General features: G+C 33.6%; 1 protein-coding gene across 1 annotated transcript in view; it reads right to left on the minus strand.

The window, feature by feature from the left end:
• The window catches only part of LOC122797744, a 1,403,591-nt gene that overhangs the window by 499,686 nt on the left and 885,657 nt on the right, over positions 1-18,248 (minus strand). Inside the window, exon 16 of the mRNA XM_044066269.1 lies at positions 2,178-2,353. Within this exon, the coding sequence (XP_043922204.1) occupies positions 2,178-2,353 (176 nt within the window). The remainder of the gene's footprint in view (positions 1-2,177; positions 2,354-18,248) is intronic.

The following is an 18,248-nucleotide window of genomic DNA, read 5'->3' on the forward strand; positions in this document are numbered from 1 at the left end:
ATGGAGCATTTGGGCCAGTGCCTGCGACTTTAACAGCCTGCTTACCACCCTCTCTAAATCGTGGTCAGACAGCCTGGAAGATCTCGAAGATCGGCTCCGATGACTCCGCTCCGACAAAAGAGGAGACCCCGGAGCAGAGTGGATAGATTCCAAAGATGGGGACCGAGATCTCTTCTTGGATGAAGTCATCGGAGCAGACGTCCTATGAGTTCCAGATGGAGCCGAAGGCTTCTCGGCTCCGATACTGGATACTGTGTCGGCTCCAGCCGAAGCCGACAAGGCAACAGCAGATTGGGTGTCGGAGCCGATAGGAACCGACCCTAGCTGAGAAGAAGAAAGATCGGCTCCGGCCGGAGCCGATCTCGACTCCGAAGGAGTCGGAGCCACCGGGGAAGGCTTGGAAGCTGTAGCCTGACCCTTAGATGGCTTGGAAGGCTTACTGGACCCAGGTTTAGTGGGTGAACCTTCCGGCTTTAGTAAGCCACGGAGGATTAATTTATTCCTCCTTTCCTGCAGGACTCGCTGGCTAAAAGAGTGACACAAAGCACAGGAGTCCTGCAGGTGTAAAGGCCCCAGGCAGTAAACACAAGAAGTGTGACCGTCTGTCAGAGACATTTTCTGACAGCACGAGTCACACTTCTTGAAGCCCGAGACCTTTACCTCCTTAGACAAAGCCTAAGAAAAAAGTAACAAATATACTCACACACACACCCCAAAACAGTCACACAAATTAATCCCACAACACAGACACACAGATAGGGATTAATAAGGGAGGCCTAGGCCTAACTGAAAATTTTTAAACTTCTTTATAAAGTAAAAATTTTTTTTTTAAACTATAAGGGGAATAGGATGATAGTATGGACACTATACACTAAAAAATAGGAAAAGGGGAAGATAAACCCTGACTTAAGCTGTTTGAAAACTCAAACTTACCTCAGCTGGCAAAAAAGGAGACCTCTTCGCAAAGCGGCAAACGAGATCTGAGGTAGTCCCGCCTTGCATCATGGGATATAGGGTTGCCTCGAGCTGGTAAAAGGAGTTCTCAAGCTAAGCAAGTGCCGAGTCAGAGCCGAGGATCGGCTCCGAACCCATCCAGCAAGAATGAAGGCGAGATTGACAACTTAACATATACATTTCCAAAGCAAATCATATTAGACTTATTGGACTACTGAATTCAACATTGCTGCTGACAAACTGAAATTATTTTCTCTTTGCGGACCATTAGTCTGAACAGAACACTGAGGGCAAAGGAGGCTTTGAAAGTGCCATCCTTCCTGCAAGGTACACTATCCTAAAACAGTTGTCACTATCCTTCCATTATCTTTCATATGCTCTTACTTAGTACTTATTCCGGGCAAGACTGTCTTCTAAGATGATAGCATCAGTGTTACCAGACCTCTGAGATCTTTTATATCAGTAGTTAACACTCCTTCCTTGCCACTAAATTTTTAAAAATGGAGTTAGAAAAGGATCAAAATCTTCAGTTTTCCTTTAGTCTGCTCCGAGTGTTTGATTAAACAAGATTAATAAGAATGAACCTTTGCAATTTTTATGAACATGCCACCTAGATTGCTCTCCAATGAGAAAAGGGAAGGTGCCCTAAAAATGACTACTTATGAGTAAAGCACAGGTGAGTGTCATCATGTAAAGAAGAGCTCCACAAAGAATGAATTCTAAGTGTTACAGCAGATGAGAAAGTAACTATTCTTATACAAGAAAAAGACAAGTCCAAGGTACTCAGGAAAGGTACCACCAGCAGAGCAGTTTTTATGGTAATTAACTTTCCACTGTTTTTAAACTTCCTGTTTAATTTTTTTTGGTTAATTTGTGTTTTAGAAGGGTATAAAAGTATTATTGTAGTTGTCCATCCACATCTAATGAAGTCTACTTGGTAGAAACAAAAACACTTATTTTAAAGTATATGCATTTATGTAATTTCTATTTTATATTAAAACTGCTTCAACTGGAACTGCTCTGCTGGTGGTATCTTTCCCCGAGTACCCTGGACTTGGTTTTAGTGAAAGTTTGGTGTTTTTTTCTGTGGATTATTCTTATACAAGAGATGCCTATTGCTACATTACTCAATATTAAACAAAAATATTCTTGGATAACACCAATAAAACTTTCACTGTTAATGAGACAGCTGTACATCAACTCTAACATTACTATACACTTACTGATGGATGGAGCAGTGAGAATGAGATGATCTGGCTCAATGCTCCATGTAAGTGAAGACTCTACAGGGGTTTTATGCAATGGATCAACAACATTTATAGGCGAGCCTTGAGGGCCTTTGACTGGAAGAACATCCAAGGACATGTTGCCGATGTGCTCTTCAGAACTTCTTGGTACACTGTAGAGAAGACAAAAAAAATGCCATTAGACAAAAAAGAAAACAATGCCATTACTTTTATAGGTAAGTACTAAAGTAGTTGCCCTTGCAAACCTTTTTAAGACTAGCTAACTTGCCAACATTGCGAATCAAACTCTTTACCTGGCATGTGTGAGGTAAACACCATAACCACTATACCAACCCCAAAGGGTTTTACTTCCTTAAATACAATAAATCATTAATCTGGTTTAAATGGAGCAGCAAGTGTTAATACATTGTTCAGTGATACACTCTCATGGATTTACCACACTTTATAGTGCATCTTCTTGAAGTCACTGGGAAATGATCCATATTAGAAGTACTTGAAATTCACCTCACCATAGCTGTTCTGAATATTTTAAAACTCTGAACTATGAAGACCTTACCTGGCACACTTTTTTTGGGTGGGGGGGCAATGATGGAATTATGCCAATGGCAAGGCTGAAAACAAAAACAAATGTCTCAGCAGCAGATGCAACCTCATGGTTGCACATCAGAAAAAAAAAATTCACTAAATGGAGTCGATGTTCCATTGATCAAAAGTATGGCATTTCATCTCCTGCTTCGGGTGGTAACAACAGGCCCTGTCAAACAAAGGTAGCGCTACAAATTTTAACAGGGAAAAACAGTGAGTAAAAGGAAGATACTCTGGAAATACAAGTACCCACGTAGGGGTGAGAACCTTGCCTTTGCAAGTATCAGTGTATACTCTTTCATATTTAAATTTACAGCTGCAAGTACAAACTGTCAAATAAGCTGAACTTCTGCAAAACATCCATTCACTAAAACTGAAAAAAAAAATATCTGTAACAGATGATGCTTTGCACTAAAGTCTTTCTGCTCTCATGACAAAATTAAAACTTCACTACATGGTTTTCCGTCCTCTTTCTCATGCACAATTCACTTTTTAAATGCTCTCTATCTTAAGCAAGACAAATTTACAAAACGATCATAGTATTAAAGCCAGATGAGAGATTTACTAAAACTCTTTCATACATCACAGCACTACTCCTCTTCCCAAAGGCAAGTACTTTTAAAACAAACAGGACTTTATAACAAGCTCAACATATCAGTTGTTCTCTGAGGCAAACTTCCTTACTGGGTCTTCAATTAAGTTAGTTCCTCCTCCCACTCCAATCAGGCTATTTTTCTCAGATGGACTAATGTTAAAGGTAGCGAGTATGCACTCACTAATTCATCATTATCATCAACCTCCCTTTTTCTAAAAGGGGTCAAGGTGTTGAGTCAACTAATGCCACCTCTATTGATCTAGTGCCACGGTTCTAACTTCAACAGTCATGCCTGACCATAGTAGGTTTTCTCAAAAACAAAACCAATAGATCTCTTGGCTGCACTATTCTCCCTTTCTTTCTGACTCTCTCAAATTCTCTATCAAACTGTCTTCTGTTTTCCTACATACGTGACCAAAACCACCACGATCTGCTCTCCTTGACCTAGTCTATAAATGATGACACTTTGCTTTCTGTTTAGATGTCATTTAATTTTTGCTCAAACTTTGTTCATTTCCAAATAAAAATGTACAATTAATATAGACAGTAGTAATAAATAATGCAGTTACAACAAACTATGTACAATATATACAAAAGCCTGAATTCAAAAACTGAAGTGTTACAAGCTCAATCAAAACATTCTTCTTTCTCAGTTAATCTTTTTTTTTTTAATTCTTTAGACATCTCAGATAAGATTCTGTTGATAACCATTTTTAATGAGTGATCACTTTCAACTGAGGATTGTTGATAAATGTTTTGGTATGCATTCTTTGCACTTTAACTTTAGATTTTCTGAAGGCTGTTTCTTTTAAGAAGGATAACATGACTCTAAACCATGGTGAACCGTTGGATTTCTATTCTTTAGCAATACATTTCCTTGCAACTGCACTAATAGCATATAAAGAGGATATAAAAAGTGTACACACCTCTGTTAAAATGCCAGGTTATGCCAATTTTATTTGGGGTTAATCAGAGTCTCTTTAATTGATGGCAGGTGTGTACCCAAGAAAAATGAATGCTATAATTAAATCAAAAGGTGCTTCAACAAAGTAAGTTTAAGGGTGTGCACACTTATGCAACCAGCGTATTGTACATCTTATTTTTTATATTTTTTCCACTAACAGATTTGCTTGTTTTTCAATTGAACTGTACAGGTTATAGGTCACATCAAAGGTGGGAAAGTTTTGAGGAGGGATGCAGAGTATATTGGGAAAAAGATGCTAAGGATGAAGCTGACAGGTAACAGGAAAAGAGGAAGGCCTAAGATAAGGTTTATGGATGTGGTGAGAGAGGACATGCAGGCGATTGGTGTGACAGAGCAAGATGCAGAGGACAGGAAGAAATGGAAACAGATGATCTGCTGTGGTGACCCCTAATGGGAGCAGCCGAAAGATGATGACTGTGGTCTCATTTTTTATCACAAAAACCTGCCATTTTAACAGGGGCATGTACACTTTTATATCCACTGCAAAAGAGAAATATTATCACATTTCAAATCACAAGTATCATTTATTTTAAGCAAAACTAAAGACTTAGATGAATAGAAATTATCTGAAAATAAAGCTTTCATGAAGTGATTTATATTGCTCCAAAACAAATTTAAAGGAGGACAGTCATAAAAGACATGCAACCAATCAGCATCACATACTTGGAAACCTCGCCAAAGTAGATTATTGTTCCAATTAAATTTAGTTATTTTATTAAAGCGTTAAGAAGGTTCTATGTAAAAAAAAATCTGTATGTGCCAATAAGACCAGGGGTCAAGTATTACAGATATTTGAAATTTGTGCTCAGAGGTTAAAGAGGAGGACTTGCCAAATGTAATATGATTCTAAAATGTAATATTCAATTTTTTTATATTTTATTAAAATTGAATTTGATTTGTTATATATAACCATGAAAATGCTGTATTAATTTAGGATTTTCTTTAAATTGAGAGTGAGAAAAGAGATGAGCAAAATTTTTTGAGTCCATGTTGTCACAATTTGTAATGAGCAATCCTGGGGATCCAAGTCAAACTCCATATTAAGTTGTTGAAAATCTCTGACTTTCAAATCTTTAAAACAATGTTGCCAACAAACAAAATTCTTACTCTCTCAATTAATATAAATATGATTATATAGCTTATTTAAACGTTTGTGGTGATGCTAAAAGGAATTATAGTTCAGAAGCTAATGTTCATATCTATATTAGAAAGGATATCTTTTAAAAAGACTTTAAAAATAATGCTTAAATAGTTAGAATTTGTGGGTGGTGAGAGATTACATTGTATGTAATTACAAAGAATGCCAGAAGAAATTTTTGACTTATTGATTATACCCAATATATCTTTGTTATTTCTAAGAGTTAGATGCTGCATTTTTCAGTTAGAATTATAATTAGGATTAACCCAATTTAATATAAAGACCGATGCTTCAAGTAACAATATCTGGAAAATGATTTCCTCCAAGATCCCGTGTTCTAATATGATGGACAGCTATTCTAGGTTTATTAGAAAACAAAGAAAATTTAATAGTTGTTTATTTCATTGATGCAATTGTTTACTAGACAAAAGAGGCGAGGCTTGAATTATACATAATTTAGGTAAAAGAATTATCTTTATCAATTGAAGTCTATCTTCAAAAAATAAGGTTATTCTATTTAGAAATAAGTTATTTCATACTATTTATGTTATCATAATTAACAAATTATTTCATCTACAGACATCAAAAGTGTAATACTCAAGTATTCCAAAAGAGAGACTTGGTTACTAATATGGTTATGAATTTGCATTTTCTTTTTCTATTAAAAATTTAGATGAACTGATTAAAGTGAAGACCAGAAATAGTCTGAAATACATTTACTGTAGATTCAAGTTCAGCAAGAGTAAATCTTGAATTTGGAAGTTAATAGAACATTGGCATCAAATAATTATGGAAGAAATGTGTTTAAAAAAAAATCAATGCAAGTAATAATTTCATTTGTACAAATAGCAAATATCTCAATGGCTAAAGCAAATAAAATTGGGGAAAGTGGACAAACTTGTTAGTACCTTTGGTTAGAGGGATATGTTCTAAGGTAAAGGGACCCATCTTACTGTATGCATTATTATTATAAATATTTTTTAGAGGAGGGAGAAAACTTTCAGGAAAATTAAAAGTTTTAATATTTTTAATAGATAACTTCAATTCCAGGAAACAAAAGCTTTTTAATGTCTAAACTGATTAGCACTGCTTCCACTTTTCCTCTATTTAAAACCCTGTAAGTAAATATACATTTAACATTATCAGTGGTTTGTCTTTGATATAAAAATGTTTAATAAGCATTAATTATTTGGGCTACAGTTGTTTTTATACTACCCGTAATAACAGACATAAAAATGTTATAACCATTATTTAAAACTGAGATAAATCTATAACAACAAAATTGTGGGGTTTTATTTTCTTTAAATATAGGAGCAATTAAATATTTCCAGGAAAGTGGAATTTCTTTTCCTGAGATTGCATCACAAAGTTTTAAGAAAAAAAAAGATAGAACAGAGGAAGGAAAATATTTATAAATTTCTATTATTCCATCTATACCTGGTATTTTGTTGGACTTCAAAGTTTTAATTTTATCCACAACCTCATTACAGGAAATTTATGTAAATCAACTTTTCATTTTGATTTTTTTAATATTAAGAGAGTTCAGGTTTAATCCTGAGGTTTTAATAATATAACTAGAGTTTTGGTTTTGAGATGTGCAATGGAATCTGAAAGCATCAAGGATGTCTTCAATATCCAGTTTCTTACTTCCTTCATGTCTGACTTTTATATATTAATTTTTGACTACAATATCACTTTATGATAAGTTATGCATAGGTTTGGGTGATGAGGAGTAAGAGGCTATTTTTAATCTTTCAAAAGCAAGATTTATTTTATGTGATATGTCAGGATATTATTTGTTTAATGATTCTATTTCTTTAGCATTAGACCCAATACCTTTAGAAAATCTAGACATTGCTTCTAGGAGTTGCATCTGGATGTTTTGTAAACCTAAATTCCATTCCTTAATTTTATTTTAATACGATGTTAACATTTTTCCAAAAATATAAGCCTTTAATGAATCCCAAATCATGACTATATTAATGTCAGGGGCACTACTGGATGCCAAAAAAAATTAATTTTGAGATTAACCATGGTTTAAATTCTTGGAGTTTAGTTATACAATCAGGAATTCTACATAAAACAGATAGTTTATTAAAGTTAGTTTGAAGTTTTAAAATAAGAGCATCATAATCAGAAATAGGACAAATGATGATGTTAAAACTAGATATCTTAGAAGTCAAGTCTTGAGAGAGTAATATTTTATCAATCCTTGTTTGTGTATCATACTTATAATCCTAATGAGAAAAGAGCAATGAACTAGGGTCTTTCATATTAAACATTTCATATTATCTTCTAATATACAGTTGAAGTCACCCCTATAATTAAATTGCCTTTATAATTATTAAGAATAAAGTCTAGATGTTTTTAGCAAGATTTTGTACCATATCTGGAAAACGACAAAAATTAACCTGAGTCCATAACCTAATATTAAATTTTAAGACTAAAATATGAGAAGACCATTCTGACTTTAGTATAATGAATAATTAAAGGGAAATCTATTTTCTTCCAAAGAATCATGGCACCTCTTCTCTTAGGTTTGAAAAAGGATTGGGTTAAAACTATGTAATCAGTTGGATTCCAATTTTTTCTGCATGTTTAATATGAGATCCTGAAAAAAAAAACGGAGTCTTGTTTACATTTAAATAATGTAATACATTTAATAATTTCCTTGGATTATTTAAACCACTGACATTTAAAGTTAATGATGTGAAATCCATCTATAAGCTAGATTGATAGCTTTATTCTACAATTTTTAAAAAGAATCATCAATATGATATAGCATATACCAAGAAGTATTTTGTATCAATGAAGTAAAATGATTAATAATGCAGGCCAAATAGAAAAGCAAAAAAAAAATGTGAAAATAAAGACAGTAGTTATAATGGGAAAAGTGAATATTAATTACAGACATGGAATTATTTAAATTCCTAACCATCCACATTATTTGATAAAATTAAGAGTTTTTGTCCTGGTTAGCTGTTCATCACCAGAATGAAGCTGTCCAGCTAACTAGGATGAGAGAGTTTAATTTCACAGAATAAAGTGGAGAGATTTTCTTCTGCCTTCTTCCTGTGCTTAGTGGTTTGATATTCGTACAATTTTATTTAAATTTCTAACCCAATAGACAAGCAAAATACCTATAAGGTTATTCGTCACTACCTAGAAAGTCTATGCCCCTTAAGAAATACAAGATGAAAAAACAAAGCCTACATGCTAGAGCAATGTAATAAGTTCATCTAATGGAAACATTACATTTTATAAAACAATGAATAAGGAGTAAAAAAAAACAATGTATATTTAATCAAATAAAACCCAAAGACGTTTAATATACAAGGAATATAAAAAAATCATGTGTCCTCTCTTTACCTTCTCCCATCACCCTTCAATGCACTACTCTCTCATTAGTTTAATCCCCCCATTTTTATCAAGCCAAGTAACATAAATAACTTATTTGCAATCAACATTATACTACATATTCAGTTATTTCCAGCTCAATTCAAATATTTAAGCTTGCAATTTAATAGCTGTTCATCAAGAGATCATTTCTATGGTAAAAGTATCAAAATGCTGTTAAATCAATTCATTGTATTATAAAAAAATAAAATTGGTATCAACTACTCAAAGACAAATAAATGTTCAAATAGATTATTCAGTCTATGAAATATACGTTATACATAGTTAGTAAATGTTCCACAGTATTTAGAATGAAAACAAAAGGAAAAACATATCAGTTATCACAGATAAATTATAGCTTTTTAACTTATCTCTTTGCTGCTACACTCTCAGAGTCCATTTTATAATGTTTTCCTAAATAAAAGCATTACACCAAATAAATGATATGCACAACCAGGAATCCTACAAATTACATTAATAAATTAAGTCATAAGAAAAAGGTAGTCATTACCAATCAAACAAAAATGGCACTTACTCTAGTATACTGGTTTTGAATTTGCATATTGCTATCAAAGGATAGAAAAATAACTGCAGGTATAAACTCCTATTGAGGCAAAATGACTTGAGTAAAAATGAAGCAATCAGACATGTGGAAAAACTCAGATTAACTATGTTATTTTTAACATACCAATGCATTGGGTGACAGAAAGACATTTTCACAGCAAATAATATTTTGATACTAAATACTTTCAAGCCTACAGTGCTTCCAACAAGGAACAGTTCACACACTCGAAGTTGTACACTGCATGCTAGTTGGAGAGTCTGTTACAGTGCAAGTGAAAAAGAAAATGATTTTGACAAATGAATACATCTGTTTCAACTTCACAGTAAATCCACACAACAGAAACCAAGAATCTGAAAAACTGTGTAAACTTTAAATGCATACTTCTGTTTGATAGAATTATTTATATTTCCCCAATAGTACATGGAGAAAAACCATGCTAAGTTGTTCTTGCACTTGGATGGCAACTATACAACAATGAGTAGTAGATATGTTAACAGAATCATAAATGTTGTAACTCAGTTGTAAAAGAAGCAAAATATTCCATAATGAAATGATAACGGAACTTTGGTAATCAAACAGATTCCTAGCCACCTGCTTGAAGTTTAAAATCGACCACAAACAGTCACATTTCAGGCAATTAATATCTTACTGTCTAATCAGATCAGCTGTAAAACTAAATGTAAGTTAAGAAAATGACACATTTTACTGCACTCTTCTAAATGAAGCAAGCAATAGCAAACAAACACTGTGGTAAGAAGAAAGAGATTGGGTGTTCCTCTATGAGTCTCTTCTGAAACACTGCAGTCTTCTTAACTGCAGTGTTTCACTTTCCTTTGGTAGTTGATGCATTTGTTAAGTTCATGCTACACTGTTTGTGCTTTGCTACTGGGAAACTGTGTAATTAATATAAAGATGAAATAAAACATGTTGGAAGTAAATAGAATGCAAATTATATTTTAAAAACAAAACCGGATAAGATATTTTCTTACGTACACATTAAAAATCTACCGACCTCAGATATATACCAACAATCCCTGAAAGCACTAAACAGATGGATGACTATCATCACAGGAATCACAAAACGATCTATCTCAAGTATGGGTGAACAGGTAGCCACCATTCTCAGCAAAGGGGAAGCAGGTTAATTGAAGTACAAACAAGCACCCATGCAGTGCAGAGGTTAAAACAGCAATCTCGAAGAATCACAACAATCAGAAAGCCACAGTGAAGCAAAGACAGCTCACGGAAACCATCACGAGGTAAGTGTATAACTAAAAAGTCAGACTGTGAACAAAAAAAAAAACAAATGAGACAAATGGTGCCAAAATGAGTGACTCAAAGCACTCAAACAGATCACAACATTCATCCCTGTTAAAATAATCACTACATAAACAGTAACAGCACCAAAACACTTCAAAACTCAAAAGAAAGAGAGATAAAAAAAAAGAGCATGTATAAAGCTTCATTTAATAATAAGCAATAACCATAACAGATATAAAAAGTCAGAAAGCTAATTAAAGATGCTTAACATGAGGAAAAATAAGTCAAGAGTATTAAGATTTGATTTTTGTTTTATTTTTTCCCCAAGGGTATTAAGATTAAACTATAATAGTATTAGTTATATACACAGTAAGAATGACACAATAACTTGCCATTTAGGAGATATAAATATTGTTAGGCAACAGAGGGGAATCTATTGATTTAAATAAAGACATATGAAGTGAAAAGTTACCTGAAACAAGAAAAAACACTTGATAAACACAATGAGACAAACACCTACTTTGAAACTGGAAGGATTAATAAAAGAATATTTTCAGCAATGAGTATTTAAATAAACCACTTAAATAACTAATTTGACTAAATCTGTTTCAACAGTAGAGAATGAAGGCTTCACAGTTATTTACAAGTATAAAACAAATTGAGTTAAAAAGCTAAAAAAAAATGAAGCATGTATTCAGTGTCAGTTATTACTTGCCTGTAGATTTAATGGTTTTGCTGAAACTGGAAGATACAGAATCTGTTTTTTTTTTCTTTCCTTCATATCAGTACAATTATACTTTCAAAAGAGATGGCCAGTCCATATCTTCCAAAACTGGCATAAGGTTATTTTTAACAAATGTAGAAGCTTCCTCCAGGTTGTTAAAGATTCCTACTCCAGTACACAAATGTATTTTATTTTGCATGAAACATTATCTGGAATTTGAAACCATTCTAAGAGATTTTACAAGAGACCAGCAACATTTTAAGGTCTATTGTTTTAAAGGAAAAGTCATTATCAAATCTTATCAAATGTATACATCTCAAAGGTGCTTTCCTCCATACAGTTTTTAATACTAATGTTTTATAAATAAATGAAAGAAACAGTGCTATAAATCTCAGAGGAAGGTGGAATAGGTTTACCTACGGCTTTGTGGGCTCTTTCTATACCATATGAAAAACCCTCCTAGGGACTTAATATTTCTGGAATCCAAATATTAAGAAATAAAATTAAATTCTCACCTTCAGTTTTTTTTTTCTGGTAGACCAAAAATCATTATACCTCCTTTCTCTGTTTTCTAAATCATCTATTTTGTTCAGAAGCAAAGTGTTTGTTTTAGTAAAGTCAGTTTGGGATTATTCTTTTTTACTCTACCATCCATGTCCTACAATGCATTTGTCATGTCTAGAATTTTGATTTGCTGCTGTTGTAATGTTTCTATGAAGACTTCAGTTTGCTTAAAATAGTTTTCTCTTAGATCTAATAAGTTCTCTTGAAAACCATCCATTTTTAAAGATAGGTCCTTGAGATTCCATGCTACTAGCTGTATATCCTTCAATGAAGTGTCAGTGTGAGAATGCTTGGAATTGTTCATTTTCATTCAGAAAAAAAAAAGTCTCCAAGTAAAAGTGACAGAAAAATGTTTAAGAAACTTAAGAAAATGTAATATTTAGTAGACAGAACTATCAATCAAAATGTAAGAATTTGCATTAAAAACTATTACAGAGCACTAATATGCTGCAGTCTTCACTTAGACATCTTGGATCCACCCTGATTCTCATTTCTTAATCTGCATCCTACCACCTTGTACTAGTCACTTCATCTCCATCAACTCAAGCTTTCTGAATTGCTCCGACTTCACTGTCCAGGATTCTCAGCTATACAGAAGTCACAAGTCACAACACTGTTTTCTCCACTTCATGCTTAAGCTTGTCATTCTTATCCACACTATTCCTGACAATGTGTCAGCTTGCTGTTGCATCTCTGAATCGAGCTTTGACCTCCTCATTCAGACTTCTCTTCTCCTCAACCACTTCCTCACAGCTACCTGAAGCCGTCAACTTGTTTCACTATTTTCCCTTGTATATCAGTTTTAGTCACTTCTGCTTTCCACCTTTTGCTGCCATAACAACTTCCATGTCTGCACTCTTTCACCCACTGTGTCTTAAATTTTGCATTCTAGTCCCCTGTCATTAATGGAAGTTCTTAATCAGGGTTTGCCAGTAGTGCCACACTGTCTACATACAGCAGCTCTTTTGATCTGTCCCCTTAGACCTGTTTATTTTAGTCCATTCAACAATAACAGCAGCAGTCAGCTTGGAGCTGACACCATATACACACCCACGCCCCAAAGGGAACAGCTGTCTTTGCCTGAACACTTACATGCATGTCTTTGGGTCCTTGTTCAAAGCCTGCACTAATTCTCCCAGTTTTTTCTGGAACTTTAAACCAAAGCAGGACTATGCCCATATCAGCCTTCTTGGGACCTTGTCAGATATTTTCTCTAAGTTTAGGAATGCCCAGTTGAACAATTTCCTCATTTTCCAACTAATTCTCCATTATCTGTCTCATTGCATACACTAGAACAGTTGTACGGCACTCTGATCTGCTCATCTTCCATTCTCTTCCCCACTATTGTCAGATCTTGGAGTTCATATATATAATTAGCAGGGGGTGTGGGGGGCACAGCCCCCTACATGAGGAGTGCAGGGGGGGGGCTTGCCCCCTGCATTAAAATGTTTTCAGTATTTCGAGAGCCTGCCTTTTGTTTTTTCATTCTGAAGTGCTATATATATATATATATATATATATATATATATATATATATATATATATATATATATATATATATATATACACACACACACACACACACACACTTTAAAGTAGAAATAGATACACTAGACAGAATAAGTTTAATCAGAACCCCAAAATTAATAGAAATATTATTTCTAGACCAGATATAAGCAGTCCCAACAGTATCAGTAGTTTTAGGAATTCTCACCCTGGTAACCTTATGAGCAATGGAGTTCAATTTCATGATTCCCTTTTAATGGGTGATAGGTGTTCCTCCACTAATTTTGATGTTCCATCTCCCTTGAATGCTTCTCCAAATTTCAGCAACAATATCCTAACCACTAATAGTTTTGTTTATGGTGCTTCATCCTCTGTATCACACACACACACACACACACACACACACACACACACACACACACACACACACACACACACACACACACACACACACACACACACACACACACACCATATTTTTTATTACAGAAAAATGCAAACAGCACTTCTTGCCAAAGAAAGGAAGAAGTGAATTATTCAGAGATTAAAGGGAAAGAAAGGGAAGGGGAAAGAGTTTAAGATGGCAAGATTTATCCCCCAGACATATGCTTACCAGTAGCCATTTTCAACAAACGGTTCCTCATACAACAGACCGTTAACTTCTGAAAAGAATTCTGACAAGAATATAGTAGACATTAAAAATGGCACGTTAATTGAACTACCTAGTAGTGATACATGTGTTAATATTGACAAAATTGATGAATTACCTAGTAGATCTACATGTGGTATTAACCAGGTAAAGAAACAAAAAGAATTTCAGACACCCCATAGATCCTTAGGTCAGCTGGAGTAGTTTCCTCTTCTCTATTCAATCTATCAAATATTTCTTTGCCTGCTGACCATTTGAATGTGTTAAATAAAGGTCTAACATTCATTCCATCACAAAAAGCAAATGTATCTGATATTTTATTAGATTTGAGATTGTATATAAGGAAACTGAATCTTAATGTTAATTTGGGAGATGATGATACTAATGAATTCTTCTCTCAATCTGTTGGTGACTCCCAATCTAGTAGTGACTCTCAAACTTCATCAGAATCTCATTACCAAAAGCAAGGTTTAAATGTTTCTATACCTAGAAAAAAAATTTACACAATCCTCCCTTACACAGTACGTCAATAACTACTTTTCTAAAGGTATGTGAACATGACTCAAGAAAAGCTCTTTCTGTTAAATCCACTTCCAAATGGTTTAATTTAAGTTATGCTGAAAGAAAAGCCTTAAATGAGTTAACCAATAATAAAAATCTCAGAGTGATAAATAGATAAAGGCACGGGACTGGTATTAATGCAGCAAGATGTGTATGTTTCCAATATTGAAAATTCATTACATAATAATGATTTTTTTATGAAATATCATTCCTAGAGAAAGTTCATCACCAATTTGAACATATAGACAAGGTTTTGCAGAAACTGAAGAGAGATTAAGTGTATCACTCAAGAGGAATACCAGTTCATGCATACTCCTAATCCTAGTCTCTCTAAATTGTTTGGGATCCAAAAAGTACATAAGAATAAACTTAACCCACCTTTCAGATCCACTGTATTAAATACAAGATCTAAAACTGAGAAAATTGCTCAATATATTGACTTTGTGTTAAATCCTGTAGTCCAAGCTACACCTTACTACACTAAAGATTCATGGGATTTTTTGAATGAATTATACAAAAAGGAGATAGATTTCGCAAAGGTTATTTTAGTTACTTTGGATACTGTATAACTCTATATCAATATTCCCCATGTGGAAGGTTTGAGTTTTATTAAACACTTTTAGTACAAATTCAAGAAATTTCCTAAAGTTAAAACTGAAACACTTTATTCTTTAATGTCTTTAGTGTTAGAAAATAATTTCTTTCCTTTCAACGTTATGTATAGGCAGGTTAGAGGAGTTGCAATGGGCACCAAGATGGCACCTGCCTTTGCTAATATTGTCTCGAGTGAGTGGGAGATGGACACATTGGTGCATTTGCCAGGTTTCTACCGAATGAAATTCTACAGACGCTTTACTGAGAAAATTTTTTCGTGTGGGAAGACTCAACAGAACAGCTTGATTTACTTGTGGAATCCTTGTCACAAAGTAAAGGTTTTTTTGGAAATCACTATTGCCAGCAAGGGTAATTCTGTTGCCTTTTTGGATACTAATACTAGTATTAACAAAAAAGATGGTAAAATTTCCTCCACAATACATAGGAAGGACACTCACAGGAATAACGACCTTGATTTTCAGAGTCAACCTCCTTTGTTCATGAAATGTAATGTCAGAGGACAATTTGTAAGGGTTTTCCAGGTTGACTAGTGATGCAGATTTTGAACTGGAGGCATAACTGCCCTATTAACCTGGTGCGTTGTATTAGAGAGAAAGTGACAACAGAGAGATTTACTAAATTCCAACCCATTTTAAGATTACATTTTTTCTTCTGCTAGAGTAGTAAGTGATGATAAAGACATGACAATGAACTTTTATTTACCTATTAGCAGAGATTTGGAAGTTGTTAGAAATATTTTGCATGATAACTGGAAAATTATCCTAACTGATGCAAGTGTAAAACAATTTGGGGACTAAACCTTGTTTCACTTACAAATGCACCAAAACTTTAAGATAATTTCTGAAAAAAATGATTTTTCTTTGTTGTCTTCCCATTTCTGGAGGGCCTAAACCAGATGGTATGTTTGCATGTGGAAAATACGTTTGCTGTGAATTTATTTATAGAAGCTCCTTCCATTTCTTTCCACACTAAGTTTAAAGTTTAAACAACATTTTGACTGTAAAAGTACCCTTGTAGTCAACTGTGCAGTGTGTTGCTCTTGCAACTGTTTTTACATTGACAAAACTATGCTAAGCGACAGAAATAGAGAGCGCATAATTTTGCAGTTAAAAATGGTGACACATCTAATGCTTTGGGGAAGCATAGCCTGTATTGTGCTGGCTTTACTAAATTTTCTTTTCGGGTTTTAAAGCAAATTAAATTTTTTGGAGACTTGAATAACCTATAAGTTCAGGAACTGAAATGGTAGTTAACATTTAGGAGCAGACGTTTATCCAGCACTCAATTACTCTCTCAATCTAAAATATGCACTTACGTGAGATCAATAAATGGGTTAGGAAGGTGGCCTAATGGTTAAAGTGTTTGCCTTACAAACACAAAGTGCAGGGTTTGAGTCTCACAAAAGATAATTAGCTAAGCTTAAAATGACTTGCAAGGGCAGTTAGCCTAGTACTAATCTATGAACCTCTCTGCCTTGTTAACCTTTGTAAATACTACCTCTCCACTGCATTTTAAATATGAATATTCTGCCTTGTTCACTTGTGTAAAAGCTGCCTTTTCCATACATTTTAAATGTAGATTTTTAAATGCTAACAATATTTGGGGGGATTGTTTTGATATTGCATTACAGCACTCATACATATTCATGATAAGTTTTTGAAGTAGCTAATCACACTATAGAAATTTATATGGCATTATTTGGCTGGGCACAGAATGCAAATAATGTTTAATATTTTGATTAACGGCTGACAGTTATAAAAGTAAATGCAGCCTGTATGTCTATTATTTTGAAGAAGTTCTAAGACAAATAAACAAGAATGAAAGCTTAAGCTACCAGCATATGGGAAGTAAATCCATAGATTCATGTTTGCCACAAGCTATTTTTAAATATAACTATATATATATATATATATATATATATATATATATATATATATATATATATATATATATATATATATATATATATATATATCTATATCTATATCTATCTATCTATATATATATCTATATCTATATCTATATATATCTATATCTATATCTATATATATATATATATATATATCTATATCTATAGATATATATATATATATATATATATATATATATATATATATATATATATATATATATATATGGGTCTACCTGAGAGCACCGACAGATTGAAACGACGACACCGGAAGACAGACAATGGAAATAACTGACAGTTTGAAATTGCGATGCTGAAAACACCGACACGCTAAACGAGCGCGACTGTGTAAGTATGCAATAGTGACGGACCTTAGGGTTAGGGTTTCGGTTAAGGTTAGTGCATAGAAACTTGTGTATGTTCGGTTTAGTGTAGGTTTGTAAAGTTTTTGGTGTGCTTGTGTTGGGAGTCAGTGTTATGGCGTTCGGTTATGTGTACTGTCGGTATTGTGTGGTTTTGGTGTTTTGGTGTCGGCGTTTTGGCTGTCGGGTTTGTGGTGTCTCAGCATAGTGCAGGGGATCATTATATGTATTGATTTACACACACACACACACACACATATATATATATATATATATTTATATATATATATATATATATATATATAGATATATATATATATATATATATACTAGAAAGACTATCGAAGAAACTGCATAAATCAAAACTTAAACTTCTACGGCATTGACAGAGAGACACGACTCGGGAACAGATTGTTTTAAGCGCTTTCATTCCTTTAATATAGTGGAACTTCATCAGATAACATCACAAGGAAGATGTATGAGACAATATATAAGGCTTAGGTGTCAAAATATTTAAAAAGGTACATATGTAACAGTTAGTAAACCAATAGCAAACGTAAAACTCAGGTAAATATTCAGTTTGTGATACTGTAACTACGAGTAGAAAAAGACCAATCAAAAAAAGCTAGATAT

The sequence above is a fragment of the Protopterus annectens genome, chromosome 3.part1 (assembly GCF_019279795.1).
Source record: "Protopterus annectens isolate FY-2018-M chromosome 3.part1, PAN1.0, whole genome shotgun sequence".
NCBI lineage: Eukaryota > Metazoa > Chordata > Ceratodontiformes > Protopteridae > Protopterus > Protopterus annectens.